This window comes from Asterias amurensis, chromosome 14 (assembly GCF_032118995.1).
Source record: "Asterias amurensis chromosome 14, ASM3211899v1".
In the NCBI taxonomy this organism is placed as follows: domain Eukaryota; kingdom Metazoa; phylum Echinodermata; class Asteroidea; order Forcipulatida; family Asteriidae; genus Asterias; species Asterias amurensis.
In genome coordinates this window covers 2149032-2171937 of record NC_092661.1, presented here as the reverse complement: position 1 = coordinate 2171937, position 22906 = coordinate 2149032, and the positions used below count along the sequence as shown (strand labels likewise).

Sequence of the window (22906 nt, the reverse complement as noted above, 5' to 3'; positions counted from 1 at the left end):
ATGCTTTAGTCAACTTCCAGCTCATGTAACTAAGTCAAGTCAGACTCTGCTAGGGTCGAAACGTCTGGGGCCAATTTCATAGAGCTGCTTAAGCAAACAATTTCTAAGCACGAAAATAGCTCGCTGGTTTTACACATGTTACTGGCCAAAATTTCATGCCATATACATTGCTTATGACTGGTATTTAGCTGTTGTTTACTTAGCATAACAATTGAATGGAGTCTTGGCCGGTAATCTGATTTTACTAAGCAAGGATTTTTTTGCTTAAGCAAAATTTTGGGCTTAAAGGAACACGTTGCCTTGGATCGGACGAGTTGGTCAAAACAAAAGCGTTTGTAACCGTTTTTTATAAAATGCATATGGTTGGAAAGATGTTTTAAAAGTAGAATACAATGATCCACACAAGTTTGCCTCGAAATTGCGTGGTTTTCCTTCTACTGTGCGAACTAACATGGTCGGCCATTTATGGGAGTCAAAATTTTGACCCCCATAAATGGCCGACGTGTTAGTCGACGAGGTAAAAGGAAAACCACGCAATTTCGAGGCATGTTTGTGTGGATCATTGTATTCTACTTTTACAACATCTTTCTACCCATATGCATTTTATAAAAAACGGTTACAAACGCTTTTCAAAGACCAACTCGACCGATCCAAGGCAACGTGTTCCTTTAACTACTTTTTGTTTGCATTTATACCATAGGTCCTTTAAAAAGTCCCACAAGGTAAAGGGTTTGACAAGAGTTATCATAGATGTAGATGTGGATGTACCGGATGTAGCACCCTTCCCCCTAGATTGAAATAATCTTCCCTGCACTGATAATGGAACAGCCCAGCTGTCACCGACTTCCTTCCCATCATCATGAGCCACTGGGGCCGGCTCAGGCGAGCTGGCTCATTAATGCTCGACGATTTTGCCGCCAACTCACAACTTCTATAATTGCAACTGGATATTGGCCTAGGCCTATCGACCTTACACTGTATATTGAAGCTTTCTGTTAAAGCTGAAGTTGAACTGTCGTTCTGCCTTGATAATATCCAAGGGAAATTTGAAGTGGTCTACTTTATGAGCGACTCAGTTTAGTTATAAAACTTATGGCTAGTCCAAGACGTTTAAGGAGCAAGTTGCCACCGAGCAGGCGATATCAATGCGCACCAAGGAGCATGTGGAGCCAAAGAATTCTACGGGTGATTTTGATCACGAGCACGGCATGGCTTCACCTCAATGGCCACGGTAACTTCTGCTTTACGTTGGACACATTTATCTACATTTTACATAGATTGATGAAAACAAGCACAGACATAATACTCGGTCGGGTAGGATTCGAACCCACAACCTTTGCACTTTTTAAATTTTTATTTGGCCTAATAATAAAAGTTCTTCCCTTTTTGTAGGTCATCATGATGCTTCTTCACATTGCAAAAAATCAACTTTGAAAGATGGACCAATGCAGTTTGACCAGCCGGAGGTACAGAGCCCAGATGTTGTGACATTCACCGTACAAGCCGAGAGGGATGCCGTCGTTGGGCTGTCCCCAACGTCATTAGGCGACCGCGAGATATATACAATAGGTAAGCCATTTTTGTTTGAGAGTTGGTAGTCGATATTATATAGCCCCAAAGTATTGGAATTGACTGCCGAGGGAACTGTGTTGTCAAAGGCACTTGGTGTCTCAACATAATATGCATAAAATTTGCATTTTAAAATTCTTATGTCATACTTTTTAGATGCTGGGCACCTCTGAAAAGCAGTGTTTTACAGAGAGGTTTCCCCAGGGTAAATAATAAATAAATAATAAAATTACTTCACAGGGAGCCGTTTCTCACAACTTGTATACTATAAACAGCTTTCCATTGCTCGCTGTATACCAAGTAAGTGTTCATGCTGACAATTAGGCTATTTTGAGCAATTACCAACAGTGCGGGGGGGGGGGGGACCGACGATCCGTATCAATCCCGGGCCGTGAGTTTTTAAAGTTCATTAACATATTATGTCTTCAACTGCCATCTTTTGTTAAAGTTATCGGGGGAAATCTCAACACGGTGTCAACTATTGGGCGGTGTGAGGGCGACTCGTGCGAATGGACAGTCGGCCCAGTGTCTACTCCCTGGATACTCAACGCTTCTAACCCACGGGGCTTCTGGATCGAAACCAACGGCAGTTACATCGCGGTGGGTAAGCTTGGGCGAAGCGAACCCTTCATGTACGGAGTCGACCCCGCCCCTATCACTGTCCGGTTTTTGGGATACGCCTCTGGATCACCTTGCACGTGGGATTTCTGCGGTGGGTATTAACATTTCAAAAAGGACATGTCCAGTCAGCAGTTTTCTTTTCTGTAGGCCGGCATCAAAATTGTCAACGTCGAAGTGCTTTTCTTCAATGGGGGACAGTTTATTGTTATTTTATTCAAATCGATTAAAAAAAATCAGGAAATATTTTTGAGAATGGCCGGCAATTTTACTACAGAAAAGAAAACTTGCCACCGGGCAGTGGTAATTTTTGTGTGTTTAAAGTGTGCTGACACCAGGTGAGATGTTGTGATTTTGTTTTGCGTTTGTCTGTCCCGTCCGAAATTGTTCCGTGTTTTGGGCACAGTTTATTTTTGCGTCGGAGCGGCGAGCGAGAGCGCGTGCAGTTGCAAAATCGTCAAAAAGCGCGCGCGTGCATTTCCCATGGGTTCTTCCATTCTGCAGGTAGGGGTGCTGTGTTCATCTATCTACGTTAGGGAGAACGGAACAGCAACGGCCTGGATTGAGATGCTCGGCAACTTTCTACCCTTGATGGCTTCGGTTTGAATCGTCCACCCAGCAGTAGCCCTTCGTCGTGGCTAGGAAAGCAGCGATCCTTGAAGGAGAGACCACGCCGGCAAAAGGCAGCAGCCAAGGGGTTCACGACGCAGAAACGACAAGGGATAAACCAAGATACCGGACTCTAACCTTTTGGGAAGATACAAAGGTCAGTGGCAACTCACATCGTACGCAGTTCTTTTATAAGCAGTCGTGACCACATCATAATACCTGCGTTTACATTGGAATTAGTTTTTGATTAATAATCCCTTACGAAAAACGCTTTGAATAATCCTTTCTCGAGTAACCCGTCCTATTACTTAGGGTGGGTTCAATGCGTCCTAACGTCTTTGGACACAAATCTTAACTGATCGTCCTACTAATCATAAGTTAGGAAGAGTTTGGTGACCTCGACGGCAGAAATGATACCAACATGCAAAAAATAACAAATCTGTGAAAATCTAGACTCAATATTGGTAATCGAAGTTGCAAGAGAATAACGAAAGCACAAAACACCCTTAGTGCACAAAATTTATGTTTTCAGATACCTGATAAAATGTTTCAGGCCTGAAGTCTTTTAATATCTGAGTGAGAAGTTACCTCCTCTTAACAATATGTTACTTCAGAGGGAGCCGTTTCTCGCAATGTTTTATGCTATCAACAGCTCTCCATTGCTCGTTACCAAGTATAGCTTTTTGATAACAATTATTTTGAGTAATTACCAATGGTGTCCAGTGCGCCGGTTTAACTATTGAAGCCCAAAACTCTTCAATATTAAAATGATAGTTAATATGTAATTTATGTAATACAGTGGAGTCCAAATTTAAAGTATATGTCGGCATCATTTATCATTCTAGTTACGAGTAGACTAATTATCTTGACACGTTTAAGTGGTGCACCACCATTTTAATAGTTGTGGGCCGTCAAACCCAAAGTGCTTGATCTTGATTTCACACGTGAAGTGCACAGCCACAATATTAATCATGGATCCCGTTTTCCATTTCCATTTGATTAGTAAGAGTTTTAAAACCACAGATATTAGCAGTTATGTATTATATCAATTAACAATTAACAGTAGCCGAGTCAACATTTACGAATAAAAAGTCCTCGAGTTTGTCAAATACAAATCTGAAAACAGTTAAGGCCATAAAAATGCCTACTTAAACAACAAGACCAGATCCAAAATGAGTTGAACAAGCACTAGAAAAGATCTTTCTCATTAGTGACCCGCTCTGTGAAAATGAGTCAGATGTAGGCAATTTCAGGAATTGAGTTATATGCATGGCTGGAAAGAACACATCAGCAGCAGTAATTTGGTATGTGTCTAAGCTTTGGGGTGTATCGCGTTGCTGAGTTTCAAACTCCCGTTTGAAATTAGCCACTACACCATTTTTTTGAAAACGAAGTACAAGTAAAATGATATTTTAAACTAACATTATGTGCAAAAGGATACAAATTAGACATAAGTATGATCACAAAATTGTTGTATTCATAGCTTTATTGCCTTAAAGTAAGGCCCAGGTCTAGGATTCGAACCAGGGGTTCCCTGACGATTGAAAAACAAGGAAGAAAAACAGTTTATCACCGAATCACTTTCTTATCAACACACTGTTTCTTTATTAACACAACATTTTGAAATTAATATAAACATATTCAGTAATAACCTAGGCTTCCCTGAATTTTGTTGAAATTGGCCAGGGGAAAAAAAACGACATAAATGAATAAATTTGAAATGAATTGCTGCAAGAAAACTTGAGCAGGAAAATACAACTTTTGAATAGGACGGATAAATATCATCTGGGTAAAAAAAATTGCAATATTAATAAATTGTCATTGAATGAACAAAATATATACAAAAGTAGACACTTTTTACAATCATTAAAATAGTTTAAAAACAACAAGCTTTCTCTAGTAAACGCTCTTTTTTTTCCAGATAACTTTTATGAAAATATTGGTTAAGGGCACTGGTGTTCAACACATTAGAAATGTATTAGCAAAAAACAAACCTTTGTGGAGGTTCTATGGAAAGTATTGAGTTTTTAAGTCTCTAACTACAGTCACGGAATGCAATTATTTTATTACATTAAAGGCAGCGGACACTATTGGCAATTGTCAATGACTAGTCTTCACAGTTGGTGTATCTCAACATATGCATAAAATAACAAACCTGTGAAAATTTAAGCTCAATCGGTCGTGGAGGTTGCAAGAAAATAATGAAAGAAAAACCACCCTTGTCACACAAAGTTGTGTGCTTTCTGATGCTTGATTTCGAGACCTCAAATTCTATACTTGAGGTCTCAAAATCAAATTCGTGGAAAATTACTTCTTTCTCAAAAATTACGTCACTTCAGAGGGAGCTGTTTCTCACAATGTTTTATACTATCAACAGCTCCCCATTACTCGTCACCAAGAAAGGTTTTATGCCAATAATTATTTTGAGTAATTACCAAAAGTGTCCACTGCCTTTAATATTTACTTCGCTGGTACTTTTGCTCAGGAGTAACCATGAAAATATATATATATATAAATACTCCACATGTGAGTGCAGGCGAAAAGGGTATCATCTTTAGTTTTTATACAAATGGACGGAAAAATTCACACACTGCTGGTAAAGGTTCCTCAAACTATTTACAATAAATTGAAAAACTTTCAGGTACACAAGTAGATGTCTTTACAAAAATACAAAAATTTAATATGGAAAAAAATTGGACGGAATTTATAAAATCACTGTACGAAAAAGACTAGGGTCAAAACGTCAGGCCATTAACTATTTTTTGTGTGTATTTGTAGGATATACAACATTTTTGTACTGACACAACGAAATAATAAGGCTATTTTATTTCTTCTTTCCTTTTGCACTTTTCCCCTTCTTATTGGGACTTTTCTTTCCCTTGGGACTCTTCCGACCCTTGGGTGACGGCGATCTCTTCCTCTCCTGCTCTGCTTTCATGGCGGCCTCAGCAGCGGCAATCTCTTCAAGGCGCTTCTTTTCCGCCTCGAGGAACTTCTGACGGAAGGCTTCTCGCGGCTCATTGATCGTGGCACGTCTCTCATCCAGGGAAGTCTGTTGAGATCAAAAGGTAAGATTTGTAAGATATACTGAAGGAAAATTTATGGAAGCATTGAGTTGTCAACCACCGGGTCTTTTTAGAACTTTCACAGTCTTAAGACAATGATGGTAGAAAGCTTCTCTTAAAATATTAATTGCTGAGGTGCTGTAATTTTTGAGAAATTAGTAAAACAATCTCACAAAAAAAAAATTGCCTTAGTGAGACGAAAAATAATTTGAGCATGTACAACGGATTTACACAGCTCGCCTAAAAACATTGCTCTGTGGTTTTCACTTTTTTCTCACAAAAAATTGACGACTTATGAGGCTGAAACTTCTACAGATAATGATATTACAAACATCTTCATTCACAGTGAGTAGGGATTCATGTCATGGCCCAAAACTTGATCTACAATAGGTACCATAACATCCTAATGCTAACCATCTGGAATTTATAATCCCTTTTAGTCTGGCGACTACTACCAACCTGAAGGTCAATGCATTGTTGAAGCTGCCTCTCCTTGGTCTGGTTTCTGTCCTTCTTATCCTCTTCCCTGGCATCCAAGACGGATTCTCGGAACGCCTTGTAGCGTCGGACTTCGTCTTGCTTCACACGCATCTGTCTCTCAATCTCAACCTCATCCTTGAGACGGGGCTCGCCGGTGAAATCGGCAGGTCTGAACGAGAGAAAAACATCCCTTGAGTTTAGTTATTATCTTTTCAAGTCAATCAACATTTACTTCTATAGGCCTAATATAATGGTGACCAACGAAGAATAATTAAGTACAATAAATTAAGTACACAAAGAAAAAAATTATGAATAATAAAATGAAAATAATATAATGTAATGGATTACGGAGCAAACAAATATGGGCGCATTTACAGAAGCCAGGAAGGCAAAATGTACAAAATGTAGGAACTTTTTCAAAATCTGGACAGGGTCTAGTTTCATAGAGATGCTTAAACACAAAAATTAGATAAGCCCAACAAAAAAATTAGGTTTACCAAAAAAAAAGGTTACCAGCTAAAACAATATTTCACTCGGAGCATTTGTGACTGGTATCCTGCTTATTGTTACCGAGCTAAGCATTGTTTGTTTTGCTTAAGCAGCTCTACGAAATTTGGCACTGGATTTAAACAGATGGCAACAACATCTTTATTTAGCAAACTAGTAAATATAAGGAAAATTTCCAAGGAATTTTTACAAACCGATAAACTAATTTTTACCATCCAGTACATTCAACATTAAGGATTTAAACAGTAGGCCAAAAGATTTACAACTAAGCCTGTTCACTACAAATAAAAAAGCTTTAAAATTTAGTCACAAAATCAGGTAAAGTCAAGTATTAACACAAGGATAAAACAGGGATTGTTTAAATAAACTGCCGAAACATATGAAAAAGAATAACAGTAACATGTTTACAAAACTGACAACCTGCAAACAAAAAATGAAAGTGACATGTGGTATACTTTTGATCTCAGGTCCTCACTTTAAATGTACCTTGTAAGGCTTAAAAAAAACCTCAATAAGGACCCATGTTAACACATCAAACTTCAAAAATGAAGAGGATAAAAAAAGAGCAAAACAAAAGATTGCATAATAGAAACAGAAAATTAGCAGAATACATGGAAATGCACACACTTTCCATATCAAAAAGTCATCAATAGTATTCACACAACAATTATTGCATACAAGAATATGTTCCCAGCTTGTGTGACATTTTTATGATTTTTGCAATTCATAATCATAGGCGTTAAACCAATGTTTGTATATGAGAGAGATTGGCTGTAGCCAGGGCCCAATTTCATAGAGCTGCTTAAGCACAAAAAGAAGCTAAGCTCAACAAAATTGTGGTTACCAGACTAAGGTCACCAGCTAAACTACCATGTCACATGTACAATATGTGACTGTATCCTGCTCATTTCTGCTTAACAGTCTATTTTTGAGCAAACATTTCTTCTTTAGCAGCTCTATGAAATTTTGGCCTAGCTTGGTGTTTATAACACCTTCCCGACGTTCCCTTGACAGGAAGACCATCTGAACAAACAACTTTCCACATTTCTTACCTGATGTACGGAGTAAGGTCAACGGTTCTGAGGATTTCTTTAGGCGGGGGTGGGGGTGGAGGTTCGTTTGTTAGAACAGCCTCCATTGGGGGATGCTCGAGCTCAGAGGCTGGGGTCTGGGGAAGACCAGCTGTCAAAAAATAAACAATTAAAACATGTTTTTGAATTGAGTAATAATCGCGCACTGGGTGACATCTTTCATGAAAAAAAAAAAATTGGGTTCAATTGCAGCCAGCAACTATTTCTCTTGTTCTTTCTTGTTGTCTTTCATGAAGTTAACTTTGGATGTATCCTTGTGTAAATACAGTTTTAAGTTTCATAGTGTAAATATTGTTTACTTCAATATGATTTCTTGTTCTGTAATTTGCATAAATATTTTGACTGTTATTAACACGGTCAACAAAGCACATTTTTATTTTATGAACAATAAACATTGAAATGAATTGTTATTTTTGACTGATGAATATGTTAATAATAATAATAGTAATAATAATAATAATAATAATAATAACCATATTTATAACGCCCCTTTTGCCAAAGGATACAAAGCGCCAGGTATTATTACTGCAAGGAGTGGGGCGAATTTTTGAGATATAAGACCTAATCCTTAAGCACCATGTAACGGTTTACAAGGTGCTGTGCATTAATAAGCTGCCAATCCAGCCAGGAACACCGGGGCGAACCCGTTCACTTTTCGATAAGTGCACTGGGTTCTTTTACATGCGTTTACACAACACATGGGACCAACGGCTTTACGTCCCATAAGGACGAAGCAATGTTTATGTGTCTTGTTTAAGGACACAAGTATCACGGCTGGGGATTTGAACCCACACTCTGCTGATCAGAAAGACCAGAGTTTGAATTCAGTGCTCTTAAAGCCATTGGACCCTTTCGGTAAACAGTATTGTCCAAGTCCCACACTTCGTGTATCACAACTTCTATATCAAATAACAAACCTGTGAAAATTTAGGCTCAATCGGTCATCGGAGTCGGGAGAAAATAACGGGAAAACCCACTCCTGTTTTCGCACGTTTCGCCGTGTCATGACATGTGTCTATAACAAATCCGTAATTCTCGTTAACGAGAATTTATATTGTTTTACCGTTTTCTCAAAAAGTAAAGCATTTCATGGACTAACATTTCAAGAGAAGTCTTTCACCATTACCTTCTGTAAACCCTGTAAATTATTTGTAAATCTGTGAACTTTTTTTTTTTTCTGTACCGAAAGGGTCCAATGGCTTTAACCGCTCGGCCACGACACTCAAAGTTTAAGTATAAGACTATTGAGATTTGCATTTTGAAGGCCTGGAATTTCATAAAGGACATGGCCTCCGTTGCCCTGGTCTTGGCCTTGGTGCCCCTCCAAAAGTTTCCAATAGACTTAAAGATTTCCCAAAGACGTGCCCTTTTCAAAATGAAAACAGCCTTGCCCTCTCAAAGATGACATTCCAGTGGTGGATTCCACAAAGAGTTTAGACTAGTCTTATCTCGAGTTAGGATGAGTTACTTGTCCTAACTTAGGACTAGCCTTTAGTTTTTAACATCTCCTAGGACTAGTCCTAATTAAGGACTAGTCCTAATTAAGGACTAGTCCTAATTAAGGACTAATCCTAATTAAGGACTAGTCCTAAGTAAGGACTAGTCCTAATTTCTTTGTGAAACCCACCCCTTGGTTTTGTGTCACAAATAAAGCAACCCTTAAAGAGTGATTTTCTCCGACGTCTTACCTTCTCCCTCTAGCTCAGCCTTCTCTTCCCCTTCCTCCTCTGTCTCCATCTTGATAAGATGCTCCTTAAGGAACTTCTCTCTGGCTGCCTGGGCCTTGGCCGCCCTGCCTGGCTCGGCCGCCTCCCACGCCTGCTTCATGGCTCGGATCTCATCTTGCCGTTCCGTATCACGTTTGATCTCTACCTCCTCCTGAAGAAAGGAAATCAAAAAATTGAAAGAGAGAACTTTACTAAGGGGATTAAAAGAGTTGGGATAAGTTCTTAAACGGCCGTTTAAAACAGGCGGGGTTGAAGCCGTGCGAAAAAACGCTGTAAACCAACATGGTCGTGGCTGTGGGATAAAGGCTGTCACTGAAGGTGGGGTCCTTTATCATGGTTCTCCCCTGGCCATGACCCTACATGAACGTTTAAAAACAAGCCACAACTCTTTTATTTCCAGTCATATAATTGCACTTTTGTTACAAAACAACAAAAATGTTACAATTATAGAAAATCTGTGACAATCTGTTTCTTTAGCATTTTCATGCATTAGGGTGTGATTTGAACTCTAAACTCATGACCTTTGCCATTCCAGAGCAGACATCTTTACCACTAGATCACTGACCTCCATGATGCAAAAAAAAAAAGGAAAAAAGTTGCTTATAGTCTTTCGATTAACTTCCTAGAGTAGACTATAGAAGTTGTCAGTCTAACAAAATCAAACAAAGAGACAGTTTGGGCGGTTAGAGTTGATTCTCACAATGTTTTGTGGCACGTTAAACCGGACGTCAATGGTTCTAATCCCATTCTAGTCGACTTGTTCCCCACCCTAATTTGTTTTTCTCTTACCGTTGGGGTCTGGTCCAACACCACACGCAGCGTCCAGTTGGGCTTGGTGATGTCAAACTGCTGGGAGGGGGGCCTGGACAAGTTCCCTTTATCCTTATCCTTATCTTTATCCTTATCCTTCCCTTTGTCTTTTCCCTTCTTCTTCTCGCCCTTAGTGGTGGTTTTGCCCCCTTCCTTGCCCGGTGACGCGGGGCGCTCCTTATTTGCTGAAAATGAAAACCAGACAATCAAAAATTAATATCAAGTAGGATTTTGAAACTTTGCTTTGTGGAAGTATAACTAAGAGAGGTTTGTGGTAGCACCATGTGAATATCTCTTTTTGAGTAGTGTTGGTTCTGAAAAGAACTGGTGGTAAAATGAACATCAGAAAATCCAAAAAGAAATGTAAGATCATCAAAATGATTGAAATCATTGCAGGAAAGCTCCATTAAAGAAAGAGGCTGAAAATAATAACATGCTTTTCCTCTGGCAACTCACACCTGTTATCTCCATGTAACTCCTTTTCCAAACAGTTGTCTTAGGATCAGTGACCCAGGCAGATTAACTGCTTACAGTTAAATGACCCAACTAATTTGATGTAAACGCACTTCCTTGTTGAAAAGGATACTTTCCTAGATTTTGTGGCCAAACTCAGAAATTTTTTGATGGAGCTTTTCTGTAATGCGGTTTTGAATACACTTGCTCAACTACGACTATACAACTCAAAGTTGAAATGGATTAAGGAAATGGATTCTCTTGGGTGACCATAATGAGTGAACCTTTTTTACAGTGAGACAATTGCAAGTTGCAATGTCACCCATACATTGAATACATTTTTCATAGATTCTACAACTTTCAAAATCTACAATTAACTATAACACTATAATCTCAACTAATGAGGTTGAAATGGGTAAATCTTTTAAGATGAAATGGATTGTGACAACCAAGTAACACCAATACTGTCTACATGATCATGTGATTCTTCCTGGCTGAGGGAAATATCCAATCTATGGTATCTAGACGACTGTATAGTCTAATCATAACATCGTCGGCTCGGGACTATAGGGTCGTTAATGCAGTTTGTATAGATTTCATCAAATTGCAAATTGGCAACGTTGGAGATCCTGGTAACAGCGTTTCTTGAGCAAGAGCAGTCTTCAAAAATAAGGCCGTGTCCGAAAGGACGACTTCGGCTACAGCTACGTCTAGATCAGCACGTCTACCAGTGATGAAGAATAGGCAGACGCGCGCGATCTAGTTGTAGCTGTAGCCGAAGTCGCCGTTTCGTAACATTCTTATTCCAAACAAAAACTAGTCTTGTGGATTTTGATTGGTTTTTTAAAACTTATTTGTTTCGATCAAAACAGATTAGCAAATTACAATGAACGACTTTATAGCACCGAGCTCAAGCCATGTTCGTGGTTACGAAAAAGGAATATTACTTATGTATCTGACACAGTTACCACAACACGATGTTTAGAAACAGATGGATATATAATATTTATGAGCCAAACAAACAAATTGCTCATTGATCCTGGAGGTTATCAGGTCAACATTTTGTTCTGATCAATAATGTGATGACATAAAAATGTATTAATAATTTACGAGTGGCGTCTATTGATCGCGGACGATGAAAGTATGACAGGATAGTCGATAGCTGAGTGAGGGAGTAACAATACAAGGACCTGGCCCAGTTTTATGGCTCTGCTTATCGCCGAACTTTGCGCTTAAGATGATCATTTTGTTTAAAGGTTGTTATATTGTGGTATTATTTTTGTGTGATATCTAAAGGCATTTCCTAACGCATCAATCACGGAGTTGCTACTGTAAACTTCCCCATTACTTTTCAAAAGCGACAATATCTGGGCACTGAGCAATAATTTTTCAAACCCCCCCCCCCCCCCAAAAAAAACAAAAACAAGTCACAACTGTCTTCAATAACGTCGTTTTAAGAAATAATAACTCAGAATGGCGCTAGACACCAAATGCAAACTAAACAGAGACTCCGATATTATACAATTTGCAATATTAAGCCTCCAACTGTAAAACATAGGCAAGGATTTGGCAAACAAAGGGTTGCCGACGAGTAAACAGTCTAGAGTTTGCCAATAAAGGGATGATAGAAAAGGACTATAGATGGAGTTCTGACACATACAAACATCTGTGTGCGACACTGTTTGCTCAGTGTATTAATACAGGTGCAGGATACTGTGTCAATGTTGCCTGAACGTTTAAACTGAATGAGTAGCTGGTAATTAAATTAACAGGCAAGGGGGAGCCGCTGCTATGAAAAATGAGAACTGGTCCCAATGTCATAGAGCTGCTAAGCAAAAAAATTTGCTTAGCATGAAATTTCTTCCTTGATAAAAACAGGATTACCAACCACTTTTCCATGTGGTTTTAAGGATGCAAACAACAGCCGAATACAAGTAAACAGGCAATATGCAACAAATGGAAATATCATGTTTTTATCAAGGAAGAAATTTTATGCTAAGCAAATTTTTTTGCTTAGCAGCTCTAAGAAATTGTGCCCTGGCCGGGTGATCATTTCAAAGTGTTGTTAAGTCAAATGATTGATCTTTTGTTATGTATACATTCAATCAAATCGACCGATTTTTTAAGGAATAAATGCAAACATTTTTAACAGCCTGATTTTGAGACCCTCATCATGGTCTTTATAAGTAAGCCTCCGCTTAGGTTGATCTCTCAAGCCACAAAAGGCCATTGAAGAGTTTGAGTCTGTGATATGAAACAATCGTTTGCAGGTCTGAATAAATTTTCCGAGCGTGCAGGATGTTTGGAGGGGCAATGTTCAGTTGGAACTGGAGCTGGTCATCCATTACATTCGTAAAACATATATTGAGTCTAAAGTTTCAGGAACAGGAAATTAAAACCTGGCCCGCTTCTCTATTAAAGGTGGAGTCATAGGCTGGTTTTTTGTTTTTTTGTAATGTTGATTTAATAGATTGCATCGAACCATACACACCGATGTGTGTTAGTGTCATTGCAGTGTCATGGCCGAGCAGTTAAGAGATTCAAGCACTGTTGTTTGATCAGCAGGGTGTGGGTTCGGATCCCCGTCGTGACTCTTGCTACATAAAATTGGGGAGGTAGTGCTTTCTGCTCTACCGGCCAGGCTTCTACATGTAATTGATGATACCCAAGCCTACATTCGTATGGACTGTAAAAGGGGTTAACCCTGTTTCAGCCCTAGGAGTAGGTGGCAACGGCCTCTGGAAAAAAATAATTGTAGCCCACACCTTGAAGCGGCCTTCAGGCCTTGTGTGTCAGGCGACTTGCATTAAAATAAAAAATAAAAAAACAAAAAAAAACTATGTGTGTACTCGGTACAGCGGTAATTCAAGAGTCCTGTGGACAAAATCATTAAAATTATTATTATTATTATTTTATTTTTATTTTTATGCAAGTCGCCTGACACACAAGGCCTGAAGGCCACTTCAAGGTGTGGGCTACAATGATTTTTTCCCAGAGGCTGTTGCCACCTACTCCTAGGGCTGAAACAGGGTTACCCCTTTCACAGTCCATACGAATGTAGGCTTGGGTATCTTCAATTCGAAGCCTGGCCGGTAGAGCAGAAAGCACTACCTCCCCAATTTTATGTAGCAAGTGTCACGACCGGGATCCGAACCCACACCCTGTTGATCCAGTGCTTGAAACACCAGTGCTTGAATTCGGTGCTCTTAATCGCTCGGCCATGACACTGCCACAAATGGAGGGCATTGGAGGGCATGGTGCGTGGATTGAACAAAAAAATATATCTTAAAAAATTAAAATTAAAACAAAAGTCATTCAAATGGATGAATATAATTGTAAATGTGTAGAAATGAATGAAAAATCATAAGAAGGTGTGCCCAAATCATACACGTCCTTTTGTGCACGTACATTTATTATTCAATACTTTGAAACACTACTTCTGAGGCTAATGTCGGTGAATCTAAATTGTGCTTTTATAAAATCAATGTGGATAGATTGAAGAGGGAGAGAAATTACAAGGAATGTAAAAAAAAATTGCCTTTCTTTCGTTCTTCTTTGGCTTCGGAATCTTGTCTGTTGGCGCGGGGGGAACTCCTGCCTGTACCATAATGTACACAAAGTCTAGCTTTAACAGATTGAAATTTGCTCGTTGCTACAAATTTCTAAACTATTTCTGTGACGTCACTCTATTGACAAATGATTGATGAAAGTACAGTGAATCTACACTAAAGAGTAGATTCGTTACGAATCTACACTCAACTGTAAACTTTGTTATGAATGTGCTTGTTCAACTTGAAAATGACTCTTTCCTTATTGAAAGATAAAATGATGTGCAAAACTCAGCTGAAAATATGTTATATTTTAATTTTCAAAAACATTTTCCATTTAAATATTTTATTTTAGTCAAAATTGCCAACTGATCAAAATATTGATCAAAACTGATACTTCAAAGAGGCAACTGTCTGAGTTGGCTTTGTGCAGTATCAGCCCTGAGTGCAGGTTGATATGATACAGCAGTGCCATGTTTGCGTATGGATTGATTTGTGACTACTAATTTGCAATCTTATTCTAACGGTAGTGTCATGTGTGTAGTGCTAAGGAACTGAAAAATGTGTGATTGTCTAGAATCCCCTAAAAAAAATTCACATGAAAAACATTTGATTACAAAAGTTATCTATTAAATCGCAGACTGAACAACTTCAAAGGTATATACATCTTTTGTTGACGCCGAAGTAAATTTTTCTTGTTTTAAGTTTATGTCAATTGCAATTTTTCTTTATTTATAGACAACATGGAATATTGACAACATGGACAGTTTTTAACTTGAGGGTACCAAAACACAGACAACCTATCTAAATATTTAATCATGCACTATTAAAGCACTTTAGGCATGCAATTTTACTACAAAACAAAAGTTTCTGAGTTAAACAGTGACTTATTCTTTTCAACGGAGTGTGAGAAGCTGGTACTTTGATTGTCGGGATAGCAATTGAAAACAGAGGGGGTTTAGGCGGTGAGGGAATGCCGGCATGACCATTCCTGATTTGGTTTACCACATAACTAATGTTTTGAGTCAAGCAGTGAATTTCTTTTTCAGTTTTGAAATTAGCTCGGTGTGAAGCTGACATTTTGATTGTCGTGATAGCAAATTGAAAACAAAGGGGGTTTAGGGGGGTGAGGGGATGCAGGCACGATATTTGGTTTTGTATGACGATGATCTACATGCATGCTAAGAGATCAAGAATTTGTTTATACCAAGCTTTCCATCTGGCGTGAGGACTGGGTGCAGCAAATTGAACAGCGGTGCAGGAATTGATCAAAGACAGATAGAAACACTTTTAAAATAGCAACTCTTGTAAAATAGCAACCATTGGCATGGACAAACAAATTAATTTAATATTTGATAGAACTTAAGGAAGAATAAAAGGAATGATTTGTTATGAGGAAGTTCTGTAACTAAAGTAAACAACTAATTAAAGATGCTATGTCAGATTTTTTGCCGATTTGACCCCCAAATTTTGATTTGAAATTCAATAGGTATTTTGATGGGGGTCGAGAAAGTTACAAGCATTCATTTGAGCCATTGCTTGAAAAAGTCCGCCAATTATTAGTAGCAGTGAAATAAAGTGCTCAAAATTAGTTTTTGCCGGGATCCCGACAATATATCACGTGACCAATTCTTATGTGTTTTATAAGAAACGTTTTAAGATTTGGTCATGGTTCCTGACCATTAAAAGTAAAAGTTAAACTTTTTTTCGTTAGAGTGGGTGATACTCTTTGAAATACCATTCACTCAAAAAATCTATTTTTTTAATGTTTGCGGCCAAAAATCTGACATAGCTCCTTTACAGGTAGTGGACACTAATGGTAATTACTCAAAATATTTGTTAGCATAAAACCTTTCTTGGTGACGAGTAATGGGGAGAGGTTGATGGTATAAAACATTGTGAGAAACAGCTCCCTCTGAAGTGCCATAGTTTTCGAGAAAGAAGTAACTTTCCACGAAGTTGATTTCGAGACCTCAAGTTTAGAACTTAAGGTCTGTAAATCAACCATCTAAACGCACACAACTTCGTTTGACAATGGTGTTTTTTTCTTTCATTATTATCTCGCGAGTTCGATGACCGATGATCTCAAATTTTCACAGGTTTATTTTATGCATATGTTGAGAAGACTAGTTTTTGACAATTACAAATAGTGTCCACTGTCTCTAAGAAACCATAGATGTAAATGTATATTGTATGCAATGCAATGGTGGTAATAGTCATTTTCTGATAATATACAGTATCTACAGAAGGAAACAGACATCAGTGAAGGAGAAACATACAAACTAACAAACATGATCTCACAAAACATGAACATTGTCTGTGACTATTTAGTCCCCTCTACCAATACTGTATGATACTTTGAAAGAGTTGTGGCTAATGCAGTTAGGTGGCGTGGACCTCTTGTGCTGTATGAAAGTGGTTAATGTGCCATACCTATGATAAAATAGGACAAATAGCGCCCTCGCAAGACTGCACAGAGCTGATAGTAACGAAAAGTAAGTGTGTTAGAATGAGCCATTTGCGAGTTAGATTTGAATAAACTCTGTTACAATGACTTGCTTAGTCACAAGTTACCACTCAAATTTGAATTTCTCAGACTAAAGAGTCAGTTGCTGTGTCAAAATGATTCGGGGCAAGCTTTTGTATAGCAACCTGCAGATGAGCAGAACCTGGTAACGTTTTTACACACATTCATACACAATTGTGTATGGACTCTTACAAAGCTCGTTTAGAATCATGAGACATAGCAACTGTCTTGACAGTCCGAGGAATCCAACATGGGTGTAATCCTTGTATCGTAACTTGGGTGTGATCCCTGGCAACATGGCAGTTGACAGTTGTATGGCTTCGACTGACCCCCCCCCCCCCCCCCCCCCCCCCCGAACAAAGATATTGACAAAATAGGGAGACCACCAACATAGGGCTAGATATTTCAGTCGGTACAGTGCCAGCACGTTAATCCACAGGTAGTGGTTTAAATCCTGCCCTAGAAAACTTGATCTTTGTTCAACCCCAAATCATTTAAAACTTACCAAGTCACTTTCTTTTCCTTGTGGTTTATTATTTGAGTTTAAATTTAAGCGGTTACTTGTGATTATAAGCACGTCATTGTACCAGACATTAATTTTTCAAATCTAACTCGCAGATTGCTCTTTGTAAGATTATGGTGTGTTAGTTGACACAATAAATCTATATCTACATCCAATGCCACCTCTCCATGGTGCTTGCTTAAAATTACCCCATGCAATGAGAAATCAATCACAATTATACAATTTCGCCAACTTTTACAAACGACTGTCGTTTTGTCGAACAGAATGATTGTACAAACATGTTGGAGTGGAACGTATCAAATTGTGATTTATGTCCTCATGAACACGACATTTGAGGAATGTAAATGTACATTTGAGTACCGAGTAGTAAGGGGGGAATGTTTTGATATTAATGATTAAAAAATAAACAGCTTTGAAGTTTTGGAGCATCAGTAATTTGAGCTTTGTATCAAAATGTGCTTAAAATAAAAGATTATTCCATAATATTAACAGGGCTCAAGTTGAAGAAATTTACTCTAAATTCAAGGATGAAATTTCCCAAATTTGAAAATTCCTGAAAATGGCTTGGTTTTACCCTTCTCTAGAAATGGAACCTCCCAGATGTTACAATTCAGGAGCTTTAACAGACCCTGTGCATCACCAGAAATATACAACTAGAGGTTTTGACAAAATGTGGACTTTTGCTACAGTCAAGTCTTTTCAGTTTCCCTTGCGGTTGTGTATCGTTAAGGAGTTTAAACATGTCTGAACTCTGGCTGTGCGCTCGCAGTTTTGATTGGTCAATTGAGCTAAAGGAGTGGAGCTTAACGGATTGAACCATTGCAACACCAGGGGTAATTAGTACACCATGGACAAATGAAAATGAGTTAATAAATGTCTTGAAAGTCGGTATCTAAATGGAGAGAGAAAAGATGTTTTATTTTTATTTGCGATTTTATTATTTGCCTCGTTTTCCCCTCTGGGGTCGATCGGTGCAGTCAGGATCATACTCCCAGTCGTCCATCCCCGTCCTATATTCCTTGACCTTAGCCGTTGAGGACGACAGGCAAGTTGGATTGGCTAAGGGGGGGTGAGTTGTATACAAACATGCAACAAGGGTAAAGGTTGTTCTATTTCATTCCGGAGGGGTGGATGGGACATTCCATTCATGCGTAAGGGGTGGAGGGGACATTCGGTTTATGTCAGAGAGGGGGTGGAAGGGAGCACTCCATTCATGGCGAAGGGGTGGAAGGGACATTCCATTCATGCCGGAGGGGTGGAGGGACAAGGGAGAAAACACACTAAAATCAAGCAATAGAGAGCTTCGGTTCTTTGCATATACTTTTTACCAATTGGTTAGCACAGCATGCAATTCTAGAAATGGGTTTTGGGATTTTAAGATGGTCAGGAATGGGAGGGGGTTGGGATGGGGCAGAGGGGTTGGGAAATCCTGAAAGAGGTGATGTTGGAAAAGTTGCTGCTGTTTAAATCTTTTCAACAACAGAGTTAAATGTTGTGCAACAATCATCACTTGATTAATTCCTCTACATAAGTCTTAAATCATTAGAATAAATAAAACTCTTATCCCAAATTTGTTCTGACTTGTTGTTCAGGGAAAGCATAAAAAAGATTAAAGACAGTGGACACTATTGGTAATTGTCAAAGACCATTCTTCTCACTTGCTGTATCTCAACATATGCATAAAATAACGAACCTGTGAAAATTTCAGCTCAATGCGAGATAATAATGAAAGAAAAAACCCCACCCTTGTTACACAAAGTTGTGTGCTTTTTTATGCTTGATTTTGAGACCTTAAGTTCTAAATCTGAGGTCTCGAAATCAAATTCATGGAAAATTACTTCTTTCTTGAAAAACTACGTTACTTCAGAGAAAGCCGTTTCTCACAATGTTTTATACTATCAACCTCTCCCCATTACTCGTTACCAAGTAAGCTTTTATGCTAAAAATTATTTTGAGTAATTATCAATAGTGTCCACTGCCTTTAAGGTGCAAATTAATAAAGCAAATTAAATTAGTATTTATCTCTTGTGACAAGCAAAAAGAAAGCTTCACCCCCACAAACAAAAAACAACCCAAAACTAACAGATACAAACATTGAATAAATAGGGAAGCCACTATTTGGCTTCGTGAAAGTAGGTATATTGTATCGAACAAACAAAAGAAAGAAATTTGGGTCTTCAGCCCGACATTTGGAATAAGTTTGTTGTGGTCTCTACCTTAAAATTAAGTTGCCATTGATGTTTTCTTCTACTACAAAAAAATTTGTCAACCTTGCTTCGTCAAGCCTACAGGCGCAAATGCAGAACTTTTTCAAAGAGTCCGTTTTCGTTACCATGATTAAGAACAACTAAAAAACAAACAGATGAAAATGTTGAGGTTCTTTTGCTTACCTTTGAGGTCGTTCTTCTCCAAGTCTTTAAGGACCTGAACGAAGGCCCAGCTACTCTCGGATAAGGGCCAACTCTTGCGCAATACCTTGGCTTGAATGATGTACTTATGAGGCTGCACAGAAAACAAACAAATAAATAAATTTCAAAAGTGCGTTATTGTGAAAGTGTAATAGATGAATGTTTTGCATCAGAGACAAATATATAAAACAGAATTCCATTTCACCAATGTGTATGAAGCACTGTATACTCGTTACTTTCCCAAGTGTTATGGCGTGTCATGGCCGAGCGGTTAAGAGCACCGGATTCAAGCTCTGGTGTTTGATCAGCAGAGTGTGGGTTCGAATCCCGGTCGTGACACTTGCTATGTAAAATTGGGGATGCAGTGCTTTCTGCTCTACCGGCCAGGCTTCGGACTGATGATACCCAAGCCTACATCCGTATGGACTGTAAAAGGGGTAACCCTGTTTCAACCCTAAGAGTAGGTGGCAATGGCCTCTGATTTTTGTTTTTATTGTAGCCCACACCTTGAAGTGGCCTTCAGGCCTGTGAAAAAAGAGTCCTAACACAAGACCAAACGAAAAAAACATTAAACAAATTACAGAGAATGATACAAACAAGTTAAGGACTTATTTCTGTTGTGGTTCACTGAGTGAAAGGGGGACGTTCAAAATGCAAATATTTCTTTGAACCAATTTTCAAGACACTTACCCTGAAGTCCTCTTCATTCACCTCCTCAAATTTGTCCGCTGAGCCTCGACTTGTTCTCTGAAATTAGAAAAAAAACCAATCAAACAAAAATGTATCATAAAATATACATAACGAGTAAAGAGTTAGCTGTGGAAAAAGCTGTGAAAATTTTGTAAAAGTAAATGGTTAATCTGATAACATATTTGTCTTACCGAAGCTCTGCCGTCATGGCTGCCTGCAGACTGCTGTCGTCTCTTAGCTGAGTTTAAACTTGAAGAACTACCGTGAGGTTTACCACCACGAACAGCTGTCAAAATAAACAATAATAATAATAATGAAAACTTATAAAGCACACGAAGTGTTCGTGGCGCTAAATACAAACAATAACATTTTGGTTTAAAGCCATTGGACACTTTCGGTAAACAGTATTGTCCAAGTCCCACACTTCGTGTATCACAAATTATATATAAAATAACAAACCTGTAAAAATTTAGGCTCAATCCGTCATCGGAGTTGGGAGAAAAAAAACCCCGGGAAAACGCACCCTTGGTTTCCGCACGTTTCGCCGTGTCATGACATGTGTTTAAAATAAATCCGTAATTCTCGCTATCAAGAATTGATATTGTTTTAATGTTTTCTCAAAAAGTAAAGCATTTCATGGAATAATATTTCAAGAGAAGTGTTTCATTATTATCTTCTGTAAACCCTGTAAATTGTTTGTAAATCTGTGAACTTTTTTTTTTTTTTTTCTGTACCGAAAGTGTCCAATGGCTTTAAGAAAAGGTACTAATAAAGTGAAGGTTACACCATGTGTAAATCTCTTTTGAGTAGTGTTGAATCGGAAAAGAACCGGTAGTTAACGACTCTACATGTTGATCAGTGTGCTCTGATCGTCTTCATGAATAAGAGATATTAACATGGCGTTACCGACAAAATACTTCCACCATGCAAAGTTTCAAATCCTACTTAATACTGTGTTCGTAAAGCGCAATAACCATTTCTGAAATTTGAAGAAAAGAAAAACAAAACTACTCACAAACTCTGCTTCCAGATCTTCTCTCCTCCTCCCCAGGTTCCTTATCCCTTAAGAAAGTGAATGCGGGAATGACCGCATGCCCTTTCCCTGCGGTACTGGCCAGCTCTTCCTCGTGGTCTAATACTTGAAGGCTGATGTACACGTCTGATTTGGACGTGCCAAACTGGACGCTGGCTACATGGTCCTCCTGTGGTTTAACAGCGTACCTTGTGAAAACAAATGCAAGAGATTTTGTGTTATTTTTACTATGTCTGATAATGAAATCAAGGATGCCTAATAAGTTAATTACTGTTGCTCGCAAGCCTCAGAGCCTTGTCACATGTGGCAACTTTTCACAGACAACTTGGAGGCAACCAACTGTAGCGCATGCTACAGGAAGATTTTGGAACATTTTCTTACAATCCAAAAGAAAACCACGTGAATAATTGAAATGTGAATGGTATTTCTTCTTTGAGATTGCCTGGAACTGGTTGGCTGTACATTGCCTCATGAGACATGAGGGTCATGTCACACAAGGGAATTTACAGCCTTGTTGCACACGTCTTTTAATATTTGAGTGAGAAATTACCTTTTTTTCTCAAAAACTACGTTACTAAACAGAGGGAGCCGTTTCTCACAATGTTTTATACTAGCAACAGCTCTCCATTTCTTGTTACCAATAAAGTTTTTATACTAACAACTATTTTGAGTAATAACCAATAGTGTCCAGTGCCTTTAAAAATAAGTTTTCAGTCTTTCGTCAAAACAAGTTCCGAAACACGCTTTCAGTTCTTCAGAAAAAAGATTCTTCATCTCTCATACCTCATAATGACGTTCTCCTTGTTGGGGATATAGTAATCCCTAATCTCCCTGACTCCGAAGCTGCTGTTGAGATTATCCCTGCCCGGCTGGGGTAAGGGGCTTGAAGAACCAATCAGACGCATTCTCCACTTCCCGCCCGGGAGAGGGAGGTCTGTGGTACGCGCTTCAGCGACGAAGGTGTAGCCTCTCTGCATATACAAAAAAAATAATAACATTTCACGAATTCCCAACCCCACTCAAACAAACACAACTCTACAGTAACTATCCAGGATATTTTTTATTTCAAAATAGCAGCTAATCTTTCTTTTTTAAGCAATCAGAATAATACAAATTTACATGCGCTTAAATGTTTTAAACGTTTTAAAGGAAGAAGCATTTTGAACTTTGGAAGGGAAAGTGTTCCACAGTTTGGGAGCTGCAACAGAGAAAGCTATGACACCGTGGTGTGTTTTTACACGAGGACCA

General features: G+C 38.6%; 2 protein-coding genes across 7 annotated transcripts in view; one reads left to right on the top strand and one right to left on the bottom strand.

The window, feature by feature from the left end:
* The first annotated feature begins 913 nt into the window (after positions 1-913).
* Positions 914-2947, top strand: LOC139947240 (uncharacterized). Its single transcript, XM_071945121.1, has 3 exons — positions 914-1231; positions 1393-1569; positions 2018-2947. The coding sequence occupies exons 1-3, from the start codon at positions 1093-1095 to the stop codon at positions 2290-2292; spliced, it is 591 nt and encodes a 196-aa protein (XP_071801222.1). The 5' UTR covers positions 914-1092; the 3' UTR covers positions 2293-2947.
* Positions 2948-3315: 368 nt separating this feature from the next.
* LOC139947067 (androglobin-like) overlaps positions 3316-22906 on the bottom strand; it is a 67723-nt gene continuing 48132 nt past the window's right edge. For 5 of the 6 annotated variants that reach the window (XM_071944896.1, XM_071944894.1, XM_071944897.1 and 2 more), the window contains 11 exons: positions 22442-22629; positions 21641-21846; positions 20817-20911; positions 20626-20682; positions 19918-20029; positions 15685-15708; positions 10456-10661; positions 9628-9817; positions 7901-8030; positions 6321-6510; positions 3316-5848 (listed from right to left, as the gene is read on the bottom strand). In XM_071944896.1, coding sequence (XP_071800997.1) covers positions 5621-5848; positions 6321-6510; positions 7901-8030; positions 9628-9817; positions 10456-10661; positions 15685-15708; positions 19918-20029; positions 20626-20682; positions 20817-20911; positions 21641-21846; positions 22442-22629 — 1626 coding nt within the window. In that variant the 3' untranslated portion in view covers positions 3316-5620. The remainder of the gene's footprint in view (positions 5849-6320; positions 6511-7900; positions 8031-9627; positions 9818-10455; positions 10662-15684; positions 15709-19917; positions 20030-20625; positions 20683-20816; positions 20912-21640; positions 21847-22441; positions 22630-22906) is intronic. The other variant, XM_071944899.1, reaches the window with a different exon arrangement.